This window comes from Oryza sativa, chromosome 7 (assembly GCF_034140825.1).
Source record: "Oryza sativa Japonica Group chromosome 7, ASM3414082v1".
Classification (NCBI taxonomy): domain Eukaryota; kingdom Viridiplantae; phylum Streptophyta; class Magnoliopsida; order Poales; family Poaceae; genus Oryza; species Oryza sativa.
Window position 1 is genome coordinate 5,898,070 of NC_089041.1, and position 23,207 is coordinate 5,921,276.

At 39.9% G+C, this 23,207-nt stretch overlaps 4 protein-coding genes across 6 annotated transcripts; 3 read left to right on the top strand and 1 right to left on the bottom strand.

The window, feature by feature from the left end:
* Positions 1 to 98: 98 nt before the first annotated feature.
* Positions 99 to 2,657, top strand: LOC4342698 (polygalacturonase). 3 transcript variants are annotated; one of them, XM_026026681.2, is made up of 5 exons: positions 99 to 523; positions 665 to 712; positions 936 to 1,007; positions 1,315 to 1,782; positions 1,906 to 2,657. In XM_026026681.2, exons 3-5 carry the CDS (start codon positions 984 to 986, stop codon positions 2,164 to 2,166), a joined length of 753 nt encoding a protein of 250 aa, XP_025882466.1. In that variant the 5' UTR covers positions 99 to 523; positions 665 to 712; positions 936 to 983; the 3' UTR covers positions 2,167 to 2,657. The 3 variants fall into 3 exon arrangements, with proteins under 3 accessions (XP_025882466.1, XP_025882469.1, XP_025882464.1); XM_026026684.2 differs by having other exon boundaries at positions 936 to 1,782; XM_026026679.2 differs by having other exon boundaries at positions 99 to 1,007.
* A 3,920-nt stretch (positions 2,658 to 6,577) lies between these two features.
* On the top strand, positions 6,578 to 8,671 carry LOC107275419 (polygalacturonase). Its single transcript, XM_026027274.2, has 6 exons — positions 6,578 to 6,787; positions 6,872 to 7,003; positions 7,089 to 7,259; positions 7,352 to 7,372; positions 7,464 to 7,979; positions 8,069 to 8,671. Exons 1-6 carry the CDS (start codon positions 6,578 to 6,580, stop codon positions 8,306 to 8,308), a joined length of 1,290 nt encoding a protein of 429 aa, XP_025883059.2. The 3' UTR covers positions 8,309 to 8,671.
* A 4,105-nt stretch (positions 8,672 to 12,776) lies between these two features.
* Positions 12,777 to 14,901, top strand: LOC107281575 (protein ALP1-like). Its single transcript, XM_066312311.1, has 3 exons — positions 12,777 to 13,148; positions 13,370 to 13,632; positions 13,711 to 14,901. The coding sequence occupies exons 2-3, from the start codon at positions 13,385 to 13,387 to the stop codon at positions 14,744 to 14,746; spliced, it is 1,284 nt and encodes a 427-aa protein (XP_066168408.1). The 5' UTR covers positions 12,777 to 13,148; positions 13,370 to 13,384; the 3' UTR covers positions 14,747 to 14,901.
* Positions 14,902 to 15,612: 711 nt separating this feature from the next.
* On the bottom strand, positions 15,613 to 16,603 carry LOC107281576 (glutathione S-transferase T3). Its single transcript, XM_026026735.2, has 2 exons — positions 15,978 to 16,603; positions 15,613 to 15,882 (listed from the first exon to the last, which is right to left on the bottom strand). The coding sequence occupies exons 1-2, from the start codon at positions 16,443 to 16,445 to the stop codon at positions 15,613 to 15,615; spliced, it is 738 nt and encodes a 245-aa protein (XP_025882520.1). The 5' UTR covers positions 16,446 to 16,603.
* Between the last annotated feature and the right edge of the window lie 6,604 nt (positions 16,604 to 23,207).

The following is a 23,207-nucleotide window of genomic DNA, read 5'->3' on the forward strand; positions in this document are numbered from 1 at the left end:
CTCTCGCGTCATCTGGGCCTTACGACTTTACGAGGAGTAGTTTCTTAGTGGGCCGGGCTGGAATCTTTCATGGGCCATTTTTTTCGAGAAAAGAAATGAACACGCACACAAAAAACAACAAAAAAAAAAAACGATCCCCCGCCGCCGCGGCGAGTCCCCACGGCGGCGGCGGCGGCGTCATCTCCGGCGGGAACGGCGTTAGGCTGGGCATTCAAGGGCAGGGCGACGAGCGGCCGGTGATGGTGGGCACTGCATCCAGCGCGATGGAAGCAGCGGCCGCCCGCGTCGAGTCCACGGCGGCAGCGGTGACCGAGGAGACGGCGGCGGCGATGGCGATGAGGGTTGCCCCTAGCTTCTTCCATGGCGCGGACAGCTCGCTGTGCAGTTTGTTGCTCCATCCCCCGACGAGCGGCAACTTCCATTGACTGGGAATCAGGTTGCATAGTAGCAGCAGCGACTGCCTCCTCCTGGATTTGACCGAACCGGCGGTTGAAGAAGAAGAAGGTGGTGGAGCTCCATGGTGGTAAAACCATTGCATATGCGTTGTCCTCCTCGTTCTTCCATTTCTCTTAATTTCTCCTCCATTATCACCAACAGAGCTAGACAAGCCGGTTCAGCTTCCAATTTTTGATATATTATATTTTTTTGTGTGGAATAAACCTAGGAAAAATAGGAGGATGAGGAGTCAAGATTGCAGCGGCAATATCACTAGGTGGTGCACTTGTTTTTGCCCCTTTTGTTTATTACTATCATCTTGTCTTCTTTCCAGGAACAAATCTTTTACTATACATTCTAATGCATTGATCATTCATACTCTAAGAGTGAAGGGGGAAAAATCAACTCTAATTTCCTTTCTCAGGTTTCCGAACAGTTGATGCTTAATCTGGTGTTTGTTATGTTCATTTTTTCATAATTTGCTTATTATGCCTTGTTAGGTTCATTCTTTGAATAATTGAACTTAATTTGTTTGGAGAAGGGGCGGCATGGTACCAATGACCAACAAAGAGGTAACTTTCCAGATTGCTATGTAGATGGTGATTTTACTGTCCTGTGTATGATCTGCCCCCATAATCATCATGATACAGTAAAGTTTTATATACAAGTCACCATGGTACAAAATTAAAGTGTTACAAAGTGCTCCCTCCGTTCTTTTTTGTTTGACGTCCAACGTCAAACATTGAGGGATGTAGGTAGTATTCATTATGAAAATTTTGAAAGCAGCAGTGATTGCTAGTATGATTTCCTGGACATGCCTGTGGCTGTGTTGCTAAGAACATAGGGAAGCACTTTATTCTGAAAGTGGAGAACCTGAAGGTGGTGAACAGCCAGCAAATCCAGATTTCAGTGGAGGATTGCACCGACGTGAAGATGTCTCGCCTGTCGATCACAGCACCAGAAACTGCCCCAAACACCGATGGCATCCACATCACACGCAGCAGAGATGTTCAGGTGACAGACTGCACGATCAAGACCGGGGATGACTGCATGTCGATCGAGGACGGAACCAAGAACCTGCATGTCAAGAACATGGTGTGTGGACCGGGACACGGCATCAGCATCGGCAGCTTGGGGGATCATAATTCTGAAGCTCATGTCAACAATGTCACCGTGGACAATGTCAGGCTGTATGGCACAACGAATGGAGCTCGCATCAAGACATGGCAGGGAGGAAAGGGTTCAGCGAAGAACATCGTGTTCCAAAACATGGTCATGGACAATGTCTGGAACCCCATCATCATCGACCAAAACTACTGTGACTCTTCTACACCCTGCAAGCAACAGGTATACAAAGTTAAACTTAATTTTTGACATAAAATCATGATGATCAAGTTGAATTTAATTTCTTTACCTATTATTGAATTCGTCTGCACGGTTTAGCTTAACTAGAGATAATTTTGATTGCAGAAATCTGCAGTGGAGGTGAGCAATTTGCTGTTCAAGAACATCAGGGGCACAAGTGCATCAGAGGAGGCCATCGTGCTGCATTGCAGCAACAGTGTGCCTTGCCATGGCATAACCTTGGAGAATGTCAATCTCACTGTCAAGGGAGGTAGCAGTAATGCCAAGAGCACCTGCCAGAATGCAGAATGGAAGAAATCTGGTGTGTCAGTCCATTGCCCTGTGGTTTCAAAAATTGATCTGGAGCTGGTTGGAACATCAGATTAAGTGGAGGATGTAGAGTGTCAGATGATCTTTAGAGAAGATTATATGTAGAGTAGGAGGATAAATACGTAGCGGAAACTACAACTTTGGTGTAAACTTGAAATCTTAGGAGGGATACATGATGTGTACAGATAGATACTAGATAGAGAGGCCCTAAATTGACAGAGTGTGCGAAGCAACTCTCTGGGTTCTTGAGGGATACATGATGTGTACAGGTATATACTAGATAGAGAGGCCCTAAAAAATTAACCGTGTGTGAAGCAACACTCGGAGTTCTTGTACTGAGTTCTTGTTCTCGAAGCCTCACATAAGTGATCAAAGCCCATTGCGAGCTATTTTTTTAATTGGATATTTGTTTGGATGGCTTGAATCTTGTGAGAACATAATGATGTAGAACGTTGTAATTAGTTGTTGGCTGCAAGATTGTCTAGGCAATATGTACTCTGTAAGATATATTATCACTTTCTGATATATTTAGTATCATTGTTTGGTCATCTTTTGGTGAATTGAGTGGAATAATTTATCTGATTTTGAATGTTAGTTGTATTTCAGTATGCGGTTGTTATTAAACTGGGAGATGATTTTCGGGTTTGCTAAAAACATGAATTAAACATTCCCTACTATGTAAAAGTTCAAGAACAAATGTAGTGGAACAACTTCTACACACTAGAGAATGTGCCGTGTAGGCATGCGGTTCCCTACTATAAAAAATCATAGGGAACAATTTCCCCCCTACGTTTTCTCGTGCAAAATCATAGGGATATTTTTCTTTGCCAACGTTTGTTTCCCTACAAAACATGGTAGGGAAAGCCTTCCCTACATTTTTTTTGTCTTTCCCTAGTAAAACAAAGCATAGGTAAACTAGTGATTTCTGGTACTACATCTGTCCCATAAAAATTGAATTTCTAGCTTTGAACTTTTGTCCATAAAAATTGTATTTCTACTAATGTGGGACCCAGTAAATTGATTACATTTCCTTGTAATCTTCTTTCCTTCCATCTCCTCTAACCCATTGTTTTGACATTCCTTTTAATCAAGTTTATATATGGAATGTGTACATGTACTGTGTTCATTAAATAGGTTATTGTAGTCATTTGTCTATCCTTCTAATATGTCCTTAATTCCCTAGAAATTCAATTTTTATGGGACGGAGGTAGTAGTGCATTATTGTATTATAGAACCCCCTAAGAACACAACGTATATTTCTTTTTGGAATAATCAAGCGGGGCCATTAATAAAATGGAACCAAGCATTAGTTCTCGAATACACATGAAAATTATAAGGAATATCAAAATGGAGGAAATAGGAATGCAGTATCCAATACAAAAGCTTGATGCAGTGGCTGATGGACGCATGTAAGCAGAGAGACTAGCCACCGAAGGGCCATGCAAGCTTGGTTCCCTTGGACTTTGCCAGCAGACGAATTTGCAAGGCCAACCAGAGGATGTAAAGTGATGAGAGGACTATAATGGGGCTGGGACAGGATGGTCCGACCGAGCAAAACGACGCATGGGGGATGATTCAACATGCTGGAAGATGAAGACAATGGTAATTTATTTGATGGGGATGGACTATGGAGAGGAGATGGTGTGAAGGACGAGATGTAGAGAACGCAAATGGGACCCCCCACGAACAGGGATTGCACCTCAAAGAGTACACTGCTAGCAATATTGTACTATGAAAGTTTTTAATTTTTGAGATGAAAGTTTTCAAATTTGAGTTGAATGTTTTTGAATCTGAGATGAAAGTTTTTAAATCTAAGTTGAAATTTTTCAAATCTTGACTTGAATTTTTTTAAATCTGACTTGAAAGTTTTCAAATCAAGATTTTTGAAACTTTCAAAATCTGAGTTGAATTTTTTTAAAATCTAAGTGGATAGTATTTAAATCTTGACTTGAAATTTTTAAATCTGAGTTCAAATCCGTATTTGAAAGTTTGTTTCAGTCAACTAAAAAAAGGAAGAAACAGAAACGTGATGAATTTTTATCTAGAAAAAATAAAGAAAAAAAGTTAGCGCTAAGCGCTGTTAGTTAGCACTAAGCGCTCTTAGCGCCAAAAAAACGCGCGCCGTGTCTCCTCCAAGCGCTAACTTTGGTGATTTTCAGTCATAAAACTATCAAATAGATCCACCGAGAAGTTCTCCGATGCTTTGCAACTAGGAGGAACAAAAGTTGGAGCTGACAAGTTGTAGTAGTGTTTGCAGTTTTGGTTCAAAATTTCCGAGCTCCACCCCTCGGCATGAAAATATTTCATTTGAAAGTTTCATCAATTTTTATGATTTTATCAAAATTTATTCGAACTCGATCAAAATTTCAAAATTATTCATTCTGAAATATTTTAATCCCCCCAGTAGATTTGTACTCATCGAAACTGTAAACCCTAACTGGACCTTCGGCGCAAAGCAAATAGTGGGAGAGAGAGAGAAGGGGGGGGTGAGGATTGGAGGACAAATTGAGGATGATAGAAGAATGAACCAAAAGTAAATTATATTATAGGGCTTAGTTTGGAACATGTTAAGTTGTTGAGATGTGTTGTTTAATGCATCGACATGTGTCAGAAGTCTGTCTACCAATATTATTGAAAAACTATAGATTCTATATGATAGGATATAATCCAGAACATTCTTCCATTCACCTAATAATGTTACTCATCTTTTTGGTAGTTGGTTTTTTTAAATGGTGTTCAACCTAGGCTAAAATATTAAATCTTTGTTGGTATAGTGGCATTGTGTTGGGCGGTATGGTTAAACAGAAAATGGTGCAGTCTTTAATGGCTCGAAAACGAACTCATTTTTATAGGTGATTTTCAAGGGGGACATCTTGGGCGCAACATTGGTCGCTGCTGCTTAAAGAGAATCATGGCAATAGGCTGAAAGAATGCTGCAAGCCATTGGAATCTAGAGATTGGAGTTCTTTTCTAAGTTTGGTTGGAATGTGAGAAAGAGAATAGATGTGTAGTTTCTTTTCTCCTTGAGTTTGTTGTTTAAATGATTTTATCTAGATGGTTGTGTACCCTCTTGTAAAGGGGAGTGGGTCTATGTGCTCATATTTAGACTTTTGGCCGTGTACATCCTTGATTCCTTGTTGGTGTAGAGACCAGGTTTTAATCCATTATGTAAAAATTCAGAACATTCTTTCATGGTTTCAGAGCAATTCTTGTATTATCTCAGTTACGACCTACAGATGGGGTTGTCAATTGTTTGATGCCCTAATATAATGACATGTCATTGAGATACCGATGGCATATCTCAAACTTTGAAAAATTATAATGGTATGGTTCCAAATTACCCTATAAAATAAGACCAACTAAGACAAGAATTCCTGTATGAAATTAGGAGGTACTTCTTTTTGCAAGGAAATTAGTAGGCTAGATGAAAGGATTTACCAACCAATTAAGGATGATCAAAACATCCCCAATTAAGCTTGAGAATGGTAGTTCCAGAGCTGTCAGACATTCCATACACAGTATGCATGGTCCTCTGAACGTCGTTGCATACTATTTCCAGAAATCCATTAAAAAAATTTCTGTTCTTCCCCATTCTTGGAAGCAGGTTGTCCATCTGATTACTCCATGAATTCTCCATACTTTCATTAAGATATCTGTGAGAAATCTCCTGAAATCTGCATTGTTTTCTCTTCCATAGGCTACCTTGGAGCCCCATACGTTTCCATTCTCAGCTAAGAGCTAAACATCTTATACCTGAATTTTATGCTTCTAGATTCATCAGAGACGAGTGATCGGAACAGATCATGCTGCTACATCTAGATTATACCACGTTGACATTCCCATACACATGCCATTTTTTCCTGATAACATGTCATTAGCAAAGCCATTAGGCACATAATGACTTGTGAAACTGCAAATGGAAGCCTGTGGATCGTACATCTGTCAGGGTTCAGTTTTCATGTAAGCTTAATTAGTGTTAGTGGTTCTCAAGAGTGCAGCACTAACGAAATGTGTAGGATTATATTTGAGCTGATTATCTGTACCCATGAGTGCTCCAAGTGTCCTTGATTTTGCTTTCTTAGTGCTGAACTGTCCATAGGAGGATTAGCTAAGTTGGAAGCTATTACTGATTAGCCATACAAGTAGACCACATAGTGAAGCAACAAGAGTGAGGATTCAGGCACATTTGTCTCAGTTCCCAACTTCCCATGCTGACAGAATCTAGTGGTACTAGGCTCCAAATATCTGAACCAACCTAGCTGATCAACAACAAGCAACCTGAGTTGAGAAGATCCAAAGATTTCTAACCGCTTTCGGCGCGTATAAATAGACCCCCTGATTGAATCCTTGGTCTCCATCGATCGCCACATTCAGCAACACATCTCACAAGACCGAAACTGCAAACTTTGCAAGCATCTCTGCATAGTGGTTTCGTCTGAATTGTAGTACACATTTTACACCTGGAAAGATGGCTTGCAATGTGCTCCTTTTCTCTGCATTTGTCGTTGTCATGTCCTTCTTCTTGTGTAGTGTTCATGCCAAGGTCAACATGAATGCATCCTCTTTGACTAATGGAGATGATAGTCTGAGAGGAAAGTCGTCTCTCGAGTCGAAGAAGGCTGTGTTCGATGTGCGCAAACATGGCTCTTACGGAGATGGACAACATGATGATACAAAGGTACAATGCGACACCGTATAATGTCTTTGTTTTATTAACAGGCGACTGACGAATAGCAAAACTGAACTACTACCATTGTTGCAGGCATTGTCAAAGGCATGGGCTGCGGCTTGCTCCTCTTTGCAACCTTCTATTGTTCTTGTTCCAAAGGGCAAGAGATACCTCACCAAGCACATTACACTATCTGGCCCATGCAAATCCAGCATCACGTTCATGGTGAGAAAGATGCACCCGTGCACTTACATTTACTTTCATGTGAAATTCAATTACTCGAAAATCTTATGTTCCTGAAAATTTTCAGATAGAGGGTACTTTGGTGGCTCCTCCAAAGAGGTCAGATTGGAGCAAGGAAACTATTAGGCACTGGATTATGTTCAATGGTGTAATTGGTCTTACTGTCGCTGGCGGTGGGACGGTCGATGGAAATGGCAAGATTTGGTGGCAAAATTCTTGCAAAACGAATGCGAAACTTGTAAGTGCTCTGAATTTATGTAGCTTTACAGTCTTCCATTTTATTTTTGGAACTATCTGATGTGAAACTTTTTTTCTTTTGTTTTCTTTCAGGCATGCACTGAATCTCCAACGGTGAGTTTGATTTCTAATCTTCTAGCACATCCCAATGCAGGAACCTTGGGTATTTTGTTCTGACAAAATCTGAATTAATTTTATCTGACAGGCCTTGACATTCTACTCCTGTTCAAATCTGAAAGTGGAGAACTTGAAGCTACTAAACAGCCAACAAATCCACATGTCAGTGGAGGATTGCACAAATGTTAGGATCTCTGGCCTGACAATCACAGCACCAGGCACTAGCCCAAACACCGATGGCATCCATATCACCAGAAGTAAAAATGTACAAGTGACAGGCTGCACAATCAAGACCGGGGACGATTGCATGTCGATCGAGGATGGAACTGAGAACCTCCATGTCAAGAACATGGTGTGCGGACCAGGACACGGCATCAGCATCGGGAGCCTAGGCGATCACAACTCTGAAGCTCATGTCAACAATGTCACCATCGGCACTGTCAGGCTATATGGCACAACCAACGGAGCTCGCATCAAGACATGGCAGGGTGGTCGGGGGTACGCGAAGTACATTGTTTTCCAGAACATGATCATGGAAAATGTTTGGAACCCCGTCATTATCGATCAAAACTACTGTGACTCTGCAACACCATGCAAGAAACAGGTACAGTTCTTAGTGATAGCTTTTGTGTTATTCAGTTGTCCATTTGTGTGAATAATATGGAAGCTTATAATTTAGTGTTTTTGTCTCAGACATCTGCAGTTCAGATTAGCAATGTGGTCTTCAAGAACATCAGGGGCACAAGTGCTTCCAAGGAGGCTATCAAGCTGGACTGCAGCAGAAATGTACCTTGCCAAGGCATAACCTTGAATGATGTCAAGCTCACTGTCAAGGGAGGTGGTGGTGATGCGAAGAGCACTTGCCGAAACGCAAAATGGAAGAAATCAGGGACAGTTGTTCCACAGCCTTGTGCTTCCACAACAACTGTATGACCAGCCAATCCAGCCAACACGCTAATTCTACTAGCACAAGGAAAAAAATAAATTAGAGTGGGCTTTGATACAATATCACTTCAGATACCTTACTTCAAAATGGCATTTGCATATTTGTATATTTAGCTCATTTTTTCCCCATTAGGTGGTTTTAAGCCCACTATTATTTCTCTACCACTCTTTAAATTCCATAGCTATCTATTACGCACACAGGAAATGAACCAAACTACCCCATCCCCAGTTCAATTAAAACGGCTAGATCCAACCACACACCTAAACTCGTGTAGCGTAGCCACTGCTGTATTGTGAAAGCTCGAACTGCCGCGGTCTTTTTTTTGTTACCACAAAGGATGACTTCCTTTGACGTGCCAATTATTACTAATCATAAACAAATGACTTTTGTACGAATTCAAATATCAACGCTCTCCTTAGAATATGGTATTTGTCAGGTTGCTTTGCAACAACTACCTGCTTCTTTACAGAACAATTTCACTCATGTGTTCGTCTAGGAGGCATTAGCATGATGCAATAATTTTACACAAGCATACGTGTGAGGCAAGAGGACATAAGAGACTGAGTTGGAAACATGATCTAAGCGTTCTAAAATAGGGGAAATTATTTTCTATATATCTATTCCTGCACCCATTGCATATACAGAACTTGACTGTTCATCACTACAACCTGGATATATTGATCTTCCCATTACTTGTTGCATGACACACAGAAATGGTGCTTTAATTTGCCACCAACATGCATTTTCTCCCTCGTTATGCTTATCTGGGAACTGATGATAAGATGCATGCCTGCAGTCATGCATGTGGCATACCATCTCCCCAACAAAGGCTATATATTCAGATCCTTGTTGGATAATGCCAGTTAAAAATATCGGTTTGCAAAAGCTAGTTGTGCCAAAAGATTTGCTTTTTGAAATATGGTTGATCAGTTTACCTATTTGGTGAATACATAGGCTATAAATATTGCATGGGATTGTGGAGAAAACCAATAATATACAAAATATTATTATTCCGATACAATACAAGATTGTTAAACAATTAAATTTGAATATGTTGGTTGACTATTTCTAACAGGTAGGAGATGGAGTTAGAACTACAAAATGGGTGTAATGTATATTGTATTTTGTTGCAACAGTTGTACCTTATATATTTTTGTCAATGTGGCATGAGAAACAATAAAAACGGTAAGAATTAGTCACATATATCTAATTAAGGACCTAACTTATGCATGGTTGTTAGTTGAATCTTGCATATAGATCCAAATCACTTCATATAGATCAACCATCCAAACAAACATACCCATTCATAACAGAGTTTAAAGGCCTTTAGCTCCATTTTTTAAAAGTTTCACTGTTACGCGATTACTCATTTGTTTATTTTAGCTACAACGGGATTATTTTATTTGGCTCCAACGGGATTATTTTATTCGGCTCCAACAATTGTTCTATGGTAATTATAGCTACCTCAAAGAGCTATGGCTCATGATAATGATAGAACGTGCGTTCCAAGTATTAAATATTCCATTTTTCTATTTGGTAAAATCTAAATCACTATATCAGGATATAGATAGAGTGCCGCTGCTAATTTATTCTTTTGTTTATTGACATTTGCTAAATAAAGGGCCTTAATTTCTGTTTTGCACCTAGGCCTGAAATTCTTGTGGTACTGCGACACATCATCCAATCCGAGGTTAGTATTCACAATTAATATTAGAAATCCACTATAATATCATCCAAAAAACTAGATTGTAAACTTAAAGGTGAACATGGAACTGATATGTTTCTGAATAGGTGGGAATGAAGCCATTAGAAATAAAATAAGGTATAATGTATAATGCATAATGTGTTGTGTTGTAGCGATTATAACTTAGTATATATTTTGTCAATATAGCAACAAGCACAATAAGAAACAATAAAATTGTGTTGTTTTTCTTTTTCTTTTCAAATATTTTTTATTTATTTTGAGGACTATCCACCTGTTGAATCAGTCACTGAAAATAACATTAGTCCTTTTAATCACTCATCATTAATCAGCCAAAAATCGCTCTAGGATATAGGTATTGGATACACACAGTGGAGTAGCTTGTTGTCCTACATGGCGAAATAGAGCAAATTAAATTGAAAATATAATGTTGATTTGTTTTTTCTTAGAAATATATGTGATATATTTTTTTAAACAGAAATATACCGTCGGTCTCGCACAAACAATATGTGAAAATAACGTGACGTGACGACACGGGCAGACTCACATGGCGACGAAACTGCGAGACCGTGTGGCAGGCCGATTCAAATTGCTTAATTACCCTCTCTAATCAAGGTAATTACTCACTAATTATTATTAATTAATCGCTAATTGGTGATTAGTCACTAATTAAGCGAGAGCTCACCAGAGAAGCCGTTCGCTCTCGCTCATTCCTCGTCGGTCTCGCTGTTTTCTCGCGCGAGACCGCGCTCTGTTTCAGCGATATCGCCCGGTCTCACGCCTTCCTCGTGCATGCTTCCCGTATCGTCACGCCCGCGCCATTCTCGTGTAACGGTTGTGCAAGACCGATAATATATTTCTGCCAAAAAATATCCCGAATATTTTAAAAAACCAAATCAACAGTATATTTTTAAATTTATTTCAAATACAGCTGCCCGCGAAAACACCATTACCATTAGCTTGCTAGTGCCATCAAGCCACTGAAGGGGTGGCCCTCCCACAGTTAAATCACTGAAGCTAGCATGAGGCAGCAGTATGCTGACCTGCCAATTGAACCGACATGCAAAATTCAACTGGTACAAGAGATAATACAATTTATTTGCAAATCCTAAATAGTCATGACATTGCACGTTTTAAATTAAGTTCCATTTTCTCCTGTTTGGGGGTTTCAATAAGCCCATTTTGATTTCTTTACCACTATCTTTTCCACAGCCAGTGCCCTCCAAGTGAACCAAATTAAACTACCTACTTCTCCCTTGTTAGAGTAGACTGGCTGGATCCAAGGAAGATGACCGAGACCGCCTCCGACCTCATGCAGCAGCTGCAGTATCGCTGAGCTCGAGTCACCACCACTGCCTTCTTCAACTAGCATGACTTTCTTTTAGTTACCACTGTGATATGAGTTGCATATGTGCCATTTTTCAATTTCTCAAGGCGCTATATCGTTACTATATAAAGTACTTCTTTTGTTTCATATTATAAGATTTTTTAGGATTGCCCATATTTATATATATGCTAATAAATTCAGACATATATATGTGCCTAATTCATTAACATCTATATAAATATGGGCAATACTAAAAAGTCTTATAACCTGAAACAGAGATAGCATAAATATTAGTTCAAATATCAACACCATTACTAGAAATGACATTTCTCAGGTTTATTTTAAGAATATGGTACCTCCTGGTACCTTCTAATTTATAACCATTACTTGCTTCATAAGGAATAGTTTCACTCGCATGTGCATCAAGGAGCCACATTTTGCATGATGCAATATTTTTAGATATACGTACATATGTATTAGAGAGAAGTGCGTAAATGACCAAGATGGAAACAGGACGATGAAAATGTTCTATAATAGTTGTTGTATATCTATTCTTGCACCCACAAGATATCATTTCTTCCTATATAATTAGTACCCACTAAAAGTTTTTTTTTTTCTGTAGAGCTCAAATTCTCTGAGGCCACACCATCAAGATCATCTTGACCTTTGGATCATCATGCATCTATGCAAATCAACCATTAGATCAAGTTCTTCTCGTTCATATATCAGGCCTAAAACAACTGAGCAAGTCATGGCCGGCCCAGCCCAACTCACATCGCGCACACTCAGCTAGGCTCTTCCCCATCATCTCATCGTCACCTCATCTTCTTCGCGTTTCCCAAGCACAAATTTTTTTGCCTGTATTCCTTTGTCCTGGCACAATAAAAAGAAACAACCGTAATCTATACTTTCTATGTAGTTAGTACCGACTTACAATTATTAAGAGCTAAAGCACAACATGCAAGTATACCGCCTCATCACCTACTAGTAATTAGCATCTTAAATTTCATACAAGCATGACACATCATCTTCTCCCACATAACATTTTTGCATTCTCATTTGTACAATATTCCATCCATCAATTCCGCAGCAAAGCGCTTGATATCACCTAGTTTCTACTATCGGTCAGCTCAGCAACTGCTGATGGCATCCACCAATGCCTTTTGTCTTCCTCTTAATTACCCCATGCACATATAGATATCCCTTTATCACTAACCCCTAAGAGCATCTCCAATAGATGACTAAAATTAAACTCCCAAAAATCCTGTATTGGGGACAGCCAAAAACATATTTAGCCTAAAATACACCCTCTTCTCCAATAGATGACTAAAATTTGGTTCCCAAAAATTTAAAATTTTTCCACATCATCATTAGTGGGCCCTTCCCAACTAATTTTCTACCTGCTCGTTAAAATCACAGGCGAGAGCGGAGGGGGAGATCGCGTCGCGCGTGAGAGGCGAGGAGGAGATCGCGGCGTGCGGATGCGGAGGGGAATGGGCATGGTCGACGCGACGCACGCGGACGGAAGGAGATGGCTGCTCATCCTAGTCGCGCGCGAGATCGCAACTGATACCGTTGGCGAGGTTATATATCAGACGCAGCGATATACGAAATTGATCGAAGGACACAGTGCTATAGACGCACATAGAGCTCTTCCTCTGTCAGCGCCGGCGGCGTTAGCACTTCACTCAATCAGAGCTCTTCCTCTGTCAGGGCCGGCGACGTTAGCACTTCACTTAATCAGGCAACTGCAGCAAGCAGCAACGATTGGTGACAGGCACAAGCTCTTGTGCAGTGCGTGAGTAGCAAAATTTTGCTAGCAACCATGTTTTTTACTTTGTTCTATTTCCTTTTTTTATGTTTCTGATCTGACAATGTCTTGATGGAAAAAAAAACTTAATTTGATATGATGAATAAATATTTGGAAAAACGGAAGGCCAATCACATTTTTTTTAATTTGATCTGACAACGTCGCAAGGGGAAAAACTTAATTTATTGTGATGAATAATGGTTTGGTAGTTGATTTGATCCAAGATGAGTCGACCTCGCTCCTCGTTTCAACAGCTCGTGGATGAATCATCGTCTGACGATGACGATGATTTTTTTTTTGCCACGGCACAAATCGTCCATAGCTATTGGCACTCTGTCAATGCACCAAGACATGGTGGGTCAGTCATGGGACATGAAGTGATTGATCGCAACAGAGAAGCACGGCACTTGAGATTATACCAAGACTACTTTTCCGATAATCCTACCTATGGCCCAGTTTTATTCAGGCGCAGGTTTGTATAAGTAAATTTTATATAATTTATTTTTGTTATATGCATAGATATGCATGTCTCATTAGTTATGATTCGCAGGAATAGAATGAGCAGGCCTCTGTTTCTCCGCATAATGAATGCAGTAGAGGATCACGATGACTATTTTGTGCAGAAGAGAAATGCAGCTGGTTTAATTGGGTTCAGTTGTCACCAAAAGGTCACTGCAGCAATGCGTCAGTTGGCTTATGGTATAGCAGCAGATGCTTTGGATGAATATCTCGGTATTGCAGAAAGTACCGCTATAGAGAGCCTGAGAAGGTTTGTGAAAGCAGTTGTACAAGTTTTTGAACATGAATACTTAAGATCACCCAATGAGAACGATACAACTCGATTACTTGAACTTGGGGAGGACAGAGGTTTCCCCGGTATGTTAGGCTCCATAGATTGCATGCATTGGAAGTGGAAGAACTGCCCTACAGAATTGCACGGTATGTACCAAGGGCACGTGCACGAGCCTACAATAATTTTAGAAGCCGTTGCTTCAAAGGATCTCTGGATTTGGCACGCTTTTTTTGGTATGCCTGGGTCTCATAACGATATCAATGTACTTCATCGATCCCCGCTATTTGCAAAGCTAGCTGAAGGCAAGGCTCCTGAAGTGAACTATAGTATAAATGGACACGATTATATGATGGGATATTATCTTGCTGATGGCATATATCCTTCTTGGGCCACATTTGTGAAGACCATACCAGAACCACATGGCAACAAGAGGAAATATTTTGCCAAAGCACAGGAAGCAGTAATGAAGGATGTCGAACGAGCTTTTGGGGTTCTGCAAGCTCGATTTGCCATTGTTCGAGGGCCAGCTCGACATTGGGATGAAAAGACTCTGGGATACATCATGAAAGCTTGTGTTATCATGCATAACATGATTATTGAAGATGAGGGAGAAGTTGATTGGGAAGAACGGTTCCCAGAGGGAGGAGAAAATGTCAGAGTGTCCCACGATGAAATACCTGATCTTGATAATTTTATCCAGATGCACAAAAAAATAAGGGACGACGAAACTCACTATCAGCTACGTGAAGACCTAGTGGAGCACTTGTGGCAACATTATCCTGATAAATATTGAGGTTTTATTTATATGTTTGAATTCCATGTAATAAATAGTATACATATGTGAGGATTTGCAAAATCATTTTAATTTGTTCTTCATGTATTGAATAAATGGTGTACTGTTCGGTTTAAGAATAGTACAGGAGAATTAATAAAAGTGCACTTCCTTTATGCATTTTGTTGAATATGTCGGCTGGCAGTGATAAATGTGTCATGTGGTCTTCCTGTCAATCATGAAAAGCCACAGATGAGGTAGAGGCCCCAGAAGCTTTTCAATCATGCCAGGAAACAATCAAACATCAGGCTCTCAGTGAGAGACAATACAGATTACCACAGGTCAATAGCAACATCAGGCTCTCATAAAGTCTGATTCATTACACAGACTAACACCAAGGGCATGATAAGGGAAGTACCCATCTACTAACACCAACTTCGGACAAAACAAAAAGACACAATTCTGAATATAAATAGTTTGCATTGCAGACTTAGTAAACCTAGATAAATTTCTAACAAACCACTGATCTAAACTGCAGCTACGATTGCCATCTCTTTCCCTCCCATTCTCTGATCTGGTCACAATTTGTTCAGTTGCTTCTTCACATGTACGAAGGTCTCAGCGAGGTGGCTTCCCTGTTGATAGCAATAAGATGGAGTTCGAATTAACCATAATACATGTACAGAGTATAGAGCTGCCAAGTTTTCTAGTCTATTTTAATTAGTAATGTACAATATTTGAAGCTACCTATATGTTTGTACTGTAAACAATAATTGAAGCTAGCTAGTACTGCAAGTGATTTTTTTGACTGATCACTGTCGAAAATATGGATTCAGTAACCTATCATTCAAACTGAAATTGAATATGCACTCACATGGATCAGTTGATCATGCAGCAAGGTATTTGATCTTCGGCTCTTCGGTCTCTGTAGGTTCATTATCTTCATCAACATGATTGGTAGTATCATCATTTGTGGGTATAGCTTTTCCCAAACCATCTGTGCTTGCCTTCTGTTTTTTGGTGGCACAGGGTTTTTGGGATGTTATTTGCTTCATCTTATCATGCCACTTGGATTGTGACCTCAAGAGAGTCCAACAGTGCAGGAATTGGAAGGGCTTATCTTCCAACTCCTTAAATACAGCAATGGCCTGAGCAATCTGCACATGTCAAGTCAAGTGAATGTGGTTAGCAAACATCATATCTTTTATTTATAAACTAACATAAAAACACAAGCTACATAACTATGTAGTACCTTGTCGTGTATACTAACCCCGCTTTGTCTTCTACCCTCAATCTGGCTCAGATATCCACAAAACTTGTTGACATTCTCTTGTATAGTTTTCCAACGATGCATAAGTGAATTCTGGCTGCGATCTGGTGTGGATTTACTCGTTTTGTATAAGTGCTCGTATATTCTAGTCCAATATGCAGCACGAGTTTGATTTGTGCCTAGCACTGGATCCAAACTTACATGCAACCACGCCGACACAAGTATCTTATCTTCTTGTTCACTAAAATTCTTCGATCTTTTTTGATTTGGTCTAGCCACGGTAGTCCTCTCAATAGTGGGGAACTGCTGCGTGACAGGCTCACTACTCATGCCATTCTCATCAAGCTGGTTACTCATATCATCCTCCACAGGCATCGTACTCAAACTATCCCAATCTAAGGAATCGTTCCCCTCATTCATCAAATTAGTATAGAATCCTTCTTCTTCCATTATCAGTAGGACCTACAAGCAATTATCTCCATCATGTATGTTAAATGGAAGATGATTATTTTGTTTACATGTCTATCTAAGCAATGCAATGTTGTCTGTCTGCCTAAAAAAACAAGATGATAGATGCTATTCAGATTTTTCGTTTGATATAATATTTTAGATTTGTAGACAGCAGCCTTTCAGGTGGTGTGCTGACTTAAGTGCACATGCACCATGGCAGATAGCATGCCACACCTGAAGATCTAAAATATACTAACATTGTTCAAAAAAATTTCGACCTTAATTTTGACCTTAATCATGATAGAAGTAAAAGTGGGCACAAGCATATGACACACAACAGATGGAACTGGTCAATGGAAACATACCTCAGATTAGGCCTCAGTGCAGTGTGATACTGACTTTTATGAATACAACATTCAAAGCAAAGCAGTTCAGTGAAAAAAAAACTTAACTATAGCAGTTTAGGGAAAAAAAAAACTTATACTAGTTCAGGGGAAAAAACCTCAACTATACCAGTAAAGAAATAAAATCTTCAGTAGAATATGAAACTAGCATGTCCCATTTGTCTTCTTGAATAAAATAGTTTTAGTACAATTAAGTGGACTTCAATAGAACTTTAGGGTGAGAAGAATATGGTCTGTTAGCAACTTGTGAAGACTATTTTGGACATATTCATCTAAGACTTGTATCAACGAAAACAAAGAAATACACATAAGGACCTTGTCAGTACTAGGATATCAATGGGGATAATATCAGTGAGTCAACCTCAATTGAACACAAAGAGAGTTAGATCCATGGAGAGAAGCAGAAAATAAATGAGTTGTTACTCTGAAATTACCTCAAACAAATCCAGTAGCAACTCACGTCGTTGAGAGGCGAGGTGGACGAAGGGGCACAGACTGCCGACGGTCCCTGGATTGACAGTCGATGGTGACTTGGACGGAGGCCGCTAGCGCTCTGGACGGAGGGGCGGCAGCGACCTAGATGGGCTGCCGGCGACGCCCTGGACGGAGGGGTGGCAGCGACCTAGATGGGCTGCCGGCGGCGCCCTGGACGGAGGGCCGGCGACGCCTTGGAGAACCTGCGGCGTCCCGGACGGACGGACGGCTGGCGGCGCCCTGAACGGAGTTGGCGCGAGGAGAGGAAGCTGGCGCGAGGAGGGGAAGAAAGGCGCGGCTCCTCCCGGCGAACGAAGAGACGGTGGTTGAGGGAAAGCGCGGGCGAGGAAAAAAATTGGCGCCAGGAAAAGAAAAAACGGCGCGGGCAGGAACGATTGCTTCGATTGGGAGCGCTTCTAGTTGCCCAATATTTGGTTCAGGTTGGTCCTGGTTTTGGAGGTGGCTAAATTTTGGGACCATGTTTAGGAGTCTGTTGGAGAGCTGATTTTCACCAAATTCCTAAAATTTATGTTTTAGTAACCTGTTTAGCATTCTCTTGGAGATGCCCTAACAAATACATCTCCCAGTCGAAACCTACACCACCACCTCTGCATCTACATCTTCCTCATTCCCTTTAAATTGTATACTGGATATACCAACCATATTTAGATTGATCCGATGGGTTTTCTTGGGAAATCTGTGCTTGAAGGCACTCCCTTAATCGTCTGAGGAAATGCCGGTGATGAAATGAAATTTGGTTTGCCGCTATCATAGATGACATTGAAAAATTGTTAGCACAGATCACCAATTGAAAAGACATCTCTACCACTGGCCTGGCGAAAAAGAAAGGACATCTGTCTCCTAAGGTGATTGGCTTTTGGTACTTTATCATGCTTTAGATTATTTTGATATCTGATTTCTATTCATTTATCACCAATCTTAATATGCCAATGTATCACAAATTACAAATATGGTAACTTTCAATTTTCTGGTTAGTTTGCAGCATATCAAACTATCAAGAGGATCGAGGGATCGATCTACTCTCAGATTTGACCATCTACATCTGATTAAAAAGTTGTGCCAAATCTCTATGTCTTGTCTTTTAGACCGCCAACCACTGATTTTTTTTCTCCACAGTTCCTCTCATTCACTCATAGGTAAACGTGTTTCCTGAAAAATTATTTCCAGATTCATGTACTCAACACTTATTTCTAAAATCGTATATCAGCATATGCATGCAACACTACCCGTATTTTCTCTTTGTTTTATTGCCAAAAAATAATTTCTTAGTTGTTTAAAATATAGTACATGATGAAGAATAGTGTCTTATTTGCCTACCATCCATGGTTCTTCCAAATGGGATTTGTCTTAATTGGAATCATGTTGTTTCTATTGATAGCAATACAGTGTATATATAGATCAAACGTTGAAGCATGTTAGGCATGCAATTACGATAAATTTATACTCCCTCTATATTTTAATGTATGACGCCGTTGACTTTTTAACTAACGTTTGACCACTCGTCTTATTCAAAAATTTTATTCAAATATAAAAATATTTATGTCATGCTTAAAGAACATTTGATGATAAATCAAGTTACAATAAAATAAATTATAATTACATAAACTTTTTGAATAAGACGAAATGTCAAACGTTTGTCAAAAAGTCAACGGCGTCATACATTAAAATACGGAGGGAGTATTAATTAGTACAACTTGATTAACGCGCATATTGATCAGTGCTTGTTGCATGATACCCCAAGAAAACTTTAATTTTTGCCACTCACACACATTTCCTCCCTCCCTGCATGCGATGCTTACTGTTTAGGAACTGATCAGAAAGGAAGCAACTGCAAGCAGTCCTGCATCTCATCTTCTCAATAAAGCTCTCTTCATCAGATGATGCCAATGTTAAATACATCACCTTGCATGCTAGCTGCTAGTGAGGGGAGAGAGCCAAAAAAGCAAGTTGTGTTTTCTGTCTTGATTATGGACAAGGTGCATTTTGGCAAATATATAGGAGATATGGAATGATCATTTGAAAAATATGTTGGGAATGGAACTTTGGGGGAAACCAATACTATCTTTAGATATAAAAACATTATTATGTCGCCACAAGAGTAGGAAACAACCAAAACTGAACATGAAAATATAATTGATTATATGTATATATGAGATCTAGAGCTAGGTTGTCTAAAACAGTGAACTAATTAAAATAACTATGCATAAAGGATTGTGCCACAACATCAGTAACTTATGTATTAGTTTAATTTGGCAAACATTTGAATAAGAAAATGGCTGATGAATGGATGAATGCCAAAATTCAAAATATTGTGAAATCAATGTTTTTTATTTATATTTTTTGTGATGAACATTTGGCATGAGAATTATATTGGTTTTGATATTTGGTAGATATTTGTCTGTGGTGAGATGGTTAATAATGATCGTACGAAGACAGGAGTTTGTTTGATGCTTGTGGTCAAACCGGTCAGGGTGCGACGGTTAGACCGGTGTAGTGCACGCAGACGGCAGACTGACCGGCTAGCCCGGCAGTCTGGCCGGCTGGCTCCTATTAAGAGTTGGTTTCGGGTTGTTTCTTTGGATACTTGTGATTACTTCATGCAATTTCTATGTGTGTAGTACTATTGTGCGCTAATGTTGAGCCAAGTTGGAAATTAACTTGTGCTCAATATGTTTCTTGTTCATTCATGTGTAGGTGTGTGATGTCTTGAGAGAGTGTTGCCGGTGATAGATCGGGAGTTGACTTGGGAGAAGTTGATGTCCGGATGATTAGGAGATCATGTGGGACTTAGGCTAAAGAACAATGTATGTGGTGGTGAATATTCCATATCGCACACAAGAGAGATTGTGTGCGTATGGAAAGTTGAGTCAAATTTGGAAGGCGTCCAAATTTGGGAAGATTGACATTTGAATTGTAGTAGGATAGGTTTGTTACTTGTATGGTTAGGTTTCATATTGGATTAGTACTAATTATTCATGTAGGATTCATGGCTTTTGGGCTGCCACCTTAGGGTATAAATAGAAGAGGGGTTGAGGTCTCTCGGCATCGATTTAATTTGTGAGACAGGATTGTGAGAGAGGAGTTGTGAGAAAAATTAGGGTTTAGCGCAAATTTTGAGTTTAGTCGAAAGTTGAGAGAGGGGTGTTGTTGTTTCACTTTTTAAACATAATTATAAGCAATAAAGTTGGTCTACTTTCAAGAGTTATTCGAGTTGTGTTTTCCTCGAGTTCGGTGGTCAAACCGGCGAGGGCACAATGGTCCAACTGGTAGCTACCCAGTGGTTAGACCAGTGGTGACTTCAGGCGACGGCGGCGTACAGTCCGATCAGGCCTGCCCTCGCCGAGTTAGAATGTTGGCATCAATGCGGTCAGACCGGTCAAGCAACACTGGACAGACCGTCTCTCTTAGGTTTTGAGGGTAACTTTTAATTCCGCTAAAAGTTTTGGTTTTTTGGTGTTCCTACCATTCACCACCCCTCCCCCCTCCCCTGGTAGCCTTGATTCATGGGATTCAATCCTACAAATATATATATGAAACCCTTAACTCGATTGATGGATTATTCAGTTTTTTCCACGGGTGGATCATTAGTTTTGGTTGTGTAGTGTATAGGGACTTAAGATATTCTATGCCTCATCCATTGGTTTCCCTTTTCCTTGTGATGAGCTACAGCCCTGATCATCCAAAAAGTATTAATAGGTCAATTATAGCGACGTGATCCGAAGGTTTCAACTAGAACCGATCGAACACCTCGCAATCACTACACTACAATTTTGTTGGTTATCAACCATGCATGCTGAAACGTGGTTGATCTCACCAATATGGCTATCTCCTACAAGAGAATCGAGAAAACAAGCAAGTGAATTTAAAAAAAAAATCTGAATATACTACAAATATAGATGAATCTCATAAGTCAGGTTCCACAAACCGAGCTAGCTAGTGAAACTATAAGTGGCAGAATAATCTATGCAAAACACAACTCTAAATAACATCGGCTACATAATATGTACGACTACCAGTCAGGACATCCTAGGGTTGGGTGTTTCCAAAGAGGGGTGCACTCCTACCCTTGGATCACGACATAATTTCAAGGCCCAATTAAAGAGCAAAACTTACTCGGACTAAAAGATATATATGACTTGTTTTGGTTATTACAAGCATGTCAGATTGAATTTTGATATCTGACCAATACCATTTGAAATTAGACACCATAAACTTTCCAACAAGTATCATAGGCCTCGAGTAACTTTTTATATTAGCGTTTAGGTCCATTTGAAGTTGATATTGTGGGGAGGTCCGAACCTGTGAACATGAATTGATTTGTACTTGATGACTCCTATAATAATTCTTTACTTGGCTTTATATGCTGTTCTCCATTATTTTCTCCTTGATTTGTTCCTAAGGAGTAAGGATAGTATCCGATTACATTTGTAAGCTTAGAAACACATTCACCTAATTGTTAAGTTGATGTGCATGTTTGTGAGGTATTGGTCATTGCATCATTGATTCATCGTGTTGAACTTGTTGAGAAGTTGGTATGTGCATATCTACAGGAGTGTTGCACTTGTCATCTTAAGCACTCCTTCGCAGTCACCTTTTCCTTTGTCATCTCCATCATCCATCGGTTTCCCTAAGCACTTCCTCCTAAGCCACCTTTTCCTTCACCTCATCTCCATCCCTACTGGCTGTCCAAGTACTCATGTAATATTTTTTAAGTTGAAATCAAATCATTAATTTTGAGTAACAGAAATTTGAATGGGATGAGGTCCAGAAAGCGCCCTGTTTAAACAAGATTTTGGCAATATAAAGGGGTAGCACACGAGACCTAAAAGTGGATGGATGCGGAGATAAAGGATTTAGACAGGTTCAGGCCCTCCCAATGAGAGGTAATACCCTACTCCTATTTGGGGATTTGAACCTGCTGGGTGTAGTATTGAACTGATGATCTGGTTGTGAATCTTTGTGTTCATGCCCCTAGAGGGGGTTCTCTGCCCGCCTTATATAGGTTAGGGAGCAGGGTTACAAGATAGAAACTTATCCCCATACGGTTTAAGTTTCCTATATCTAATCTATAATCTTAATAGACCAGGACTACAGGCCATCCCTTGATACACAAGCAAACGTAATACCCGAGTTCTAATCTTATACATATTCATAGATGATCTATCCCCTGTAACCAGTTGGATAGACCAGCCATGTGGGTATGTGGTACCCATAATCTCCACACGCCCCCTAAGTTTTTTCTCCATCTATTTTGTGCCCCTGAATTTTCCTCATCCCCTATATGCCCATTAGTTCTCGTTTTGACCATCTCTATACCTATTCCGTTAGTTGACCGTTTAGATTTTTCTAAAAAGATTATAAAGTCCCTTTCTCATAATTATGTGTTACCTACTTAAAAAAGTATAAATATCAATGTGAAAAAATAATTTATAATAATCAAATGGGAAAAAATTGATGCTAAATTTAAAAAGCAAAATTAAATTTTCAAACAAATTTTAAACCTGAATTTGGTGTGAATCAAACAAGCCCTAAGTCGTTGGAATTTTATAGAGCCACCATCCGCAGGGCACACTCACCACCAATGGAGCTCTCATATCAAGACATGGCAAGGTGGTGTGAAGAACCATGTCATCAACACAACGATCAAAACTACTATGCGTCCTATAGAAAGTTGATTTCTATAGTTCAAATAATTTTTACTCTCTTACCCTACCCTCAGTTAACAAATTGAGAAATTTCATCCCTCAAGGCCCCTTACCTACTCACCCACTTGCCCCTCTCTTGATCAACGGTTCACATTACCTCTCAATACCTCTAAGTACCTCGCAAACACTGTAAAACCTCACTAAATTTTATTGGGATT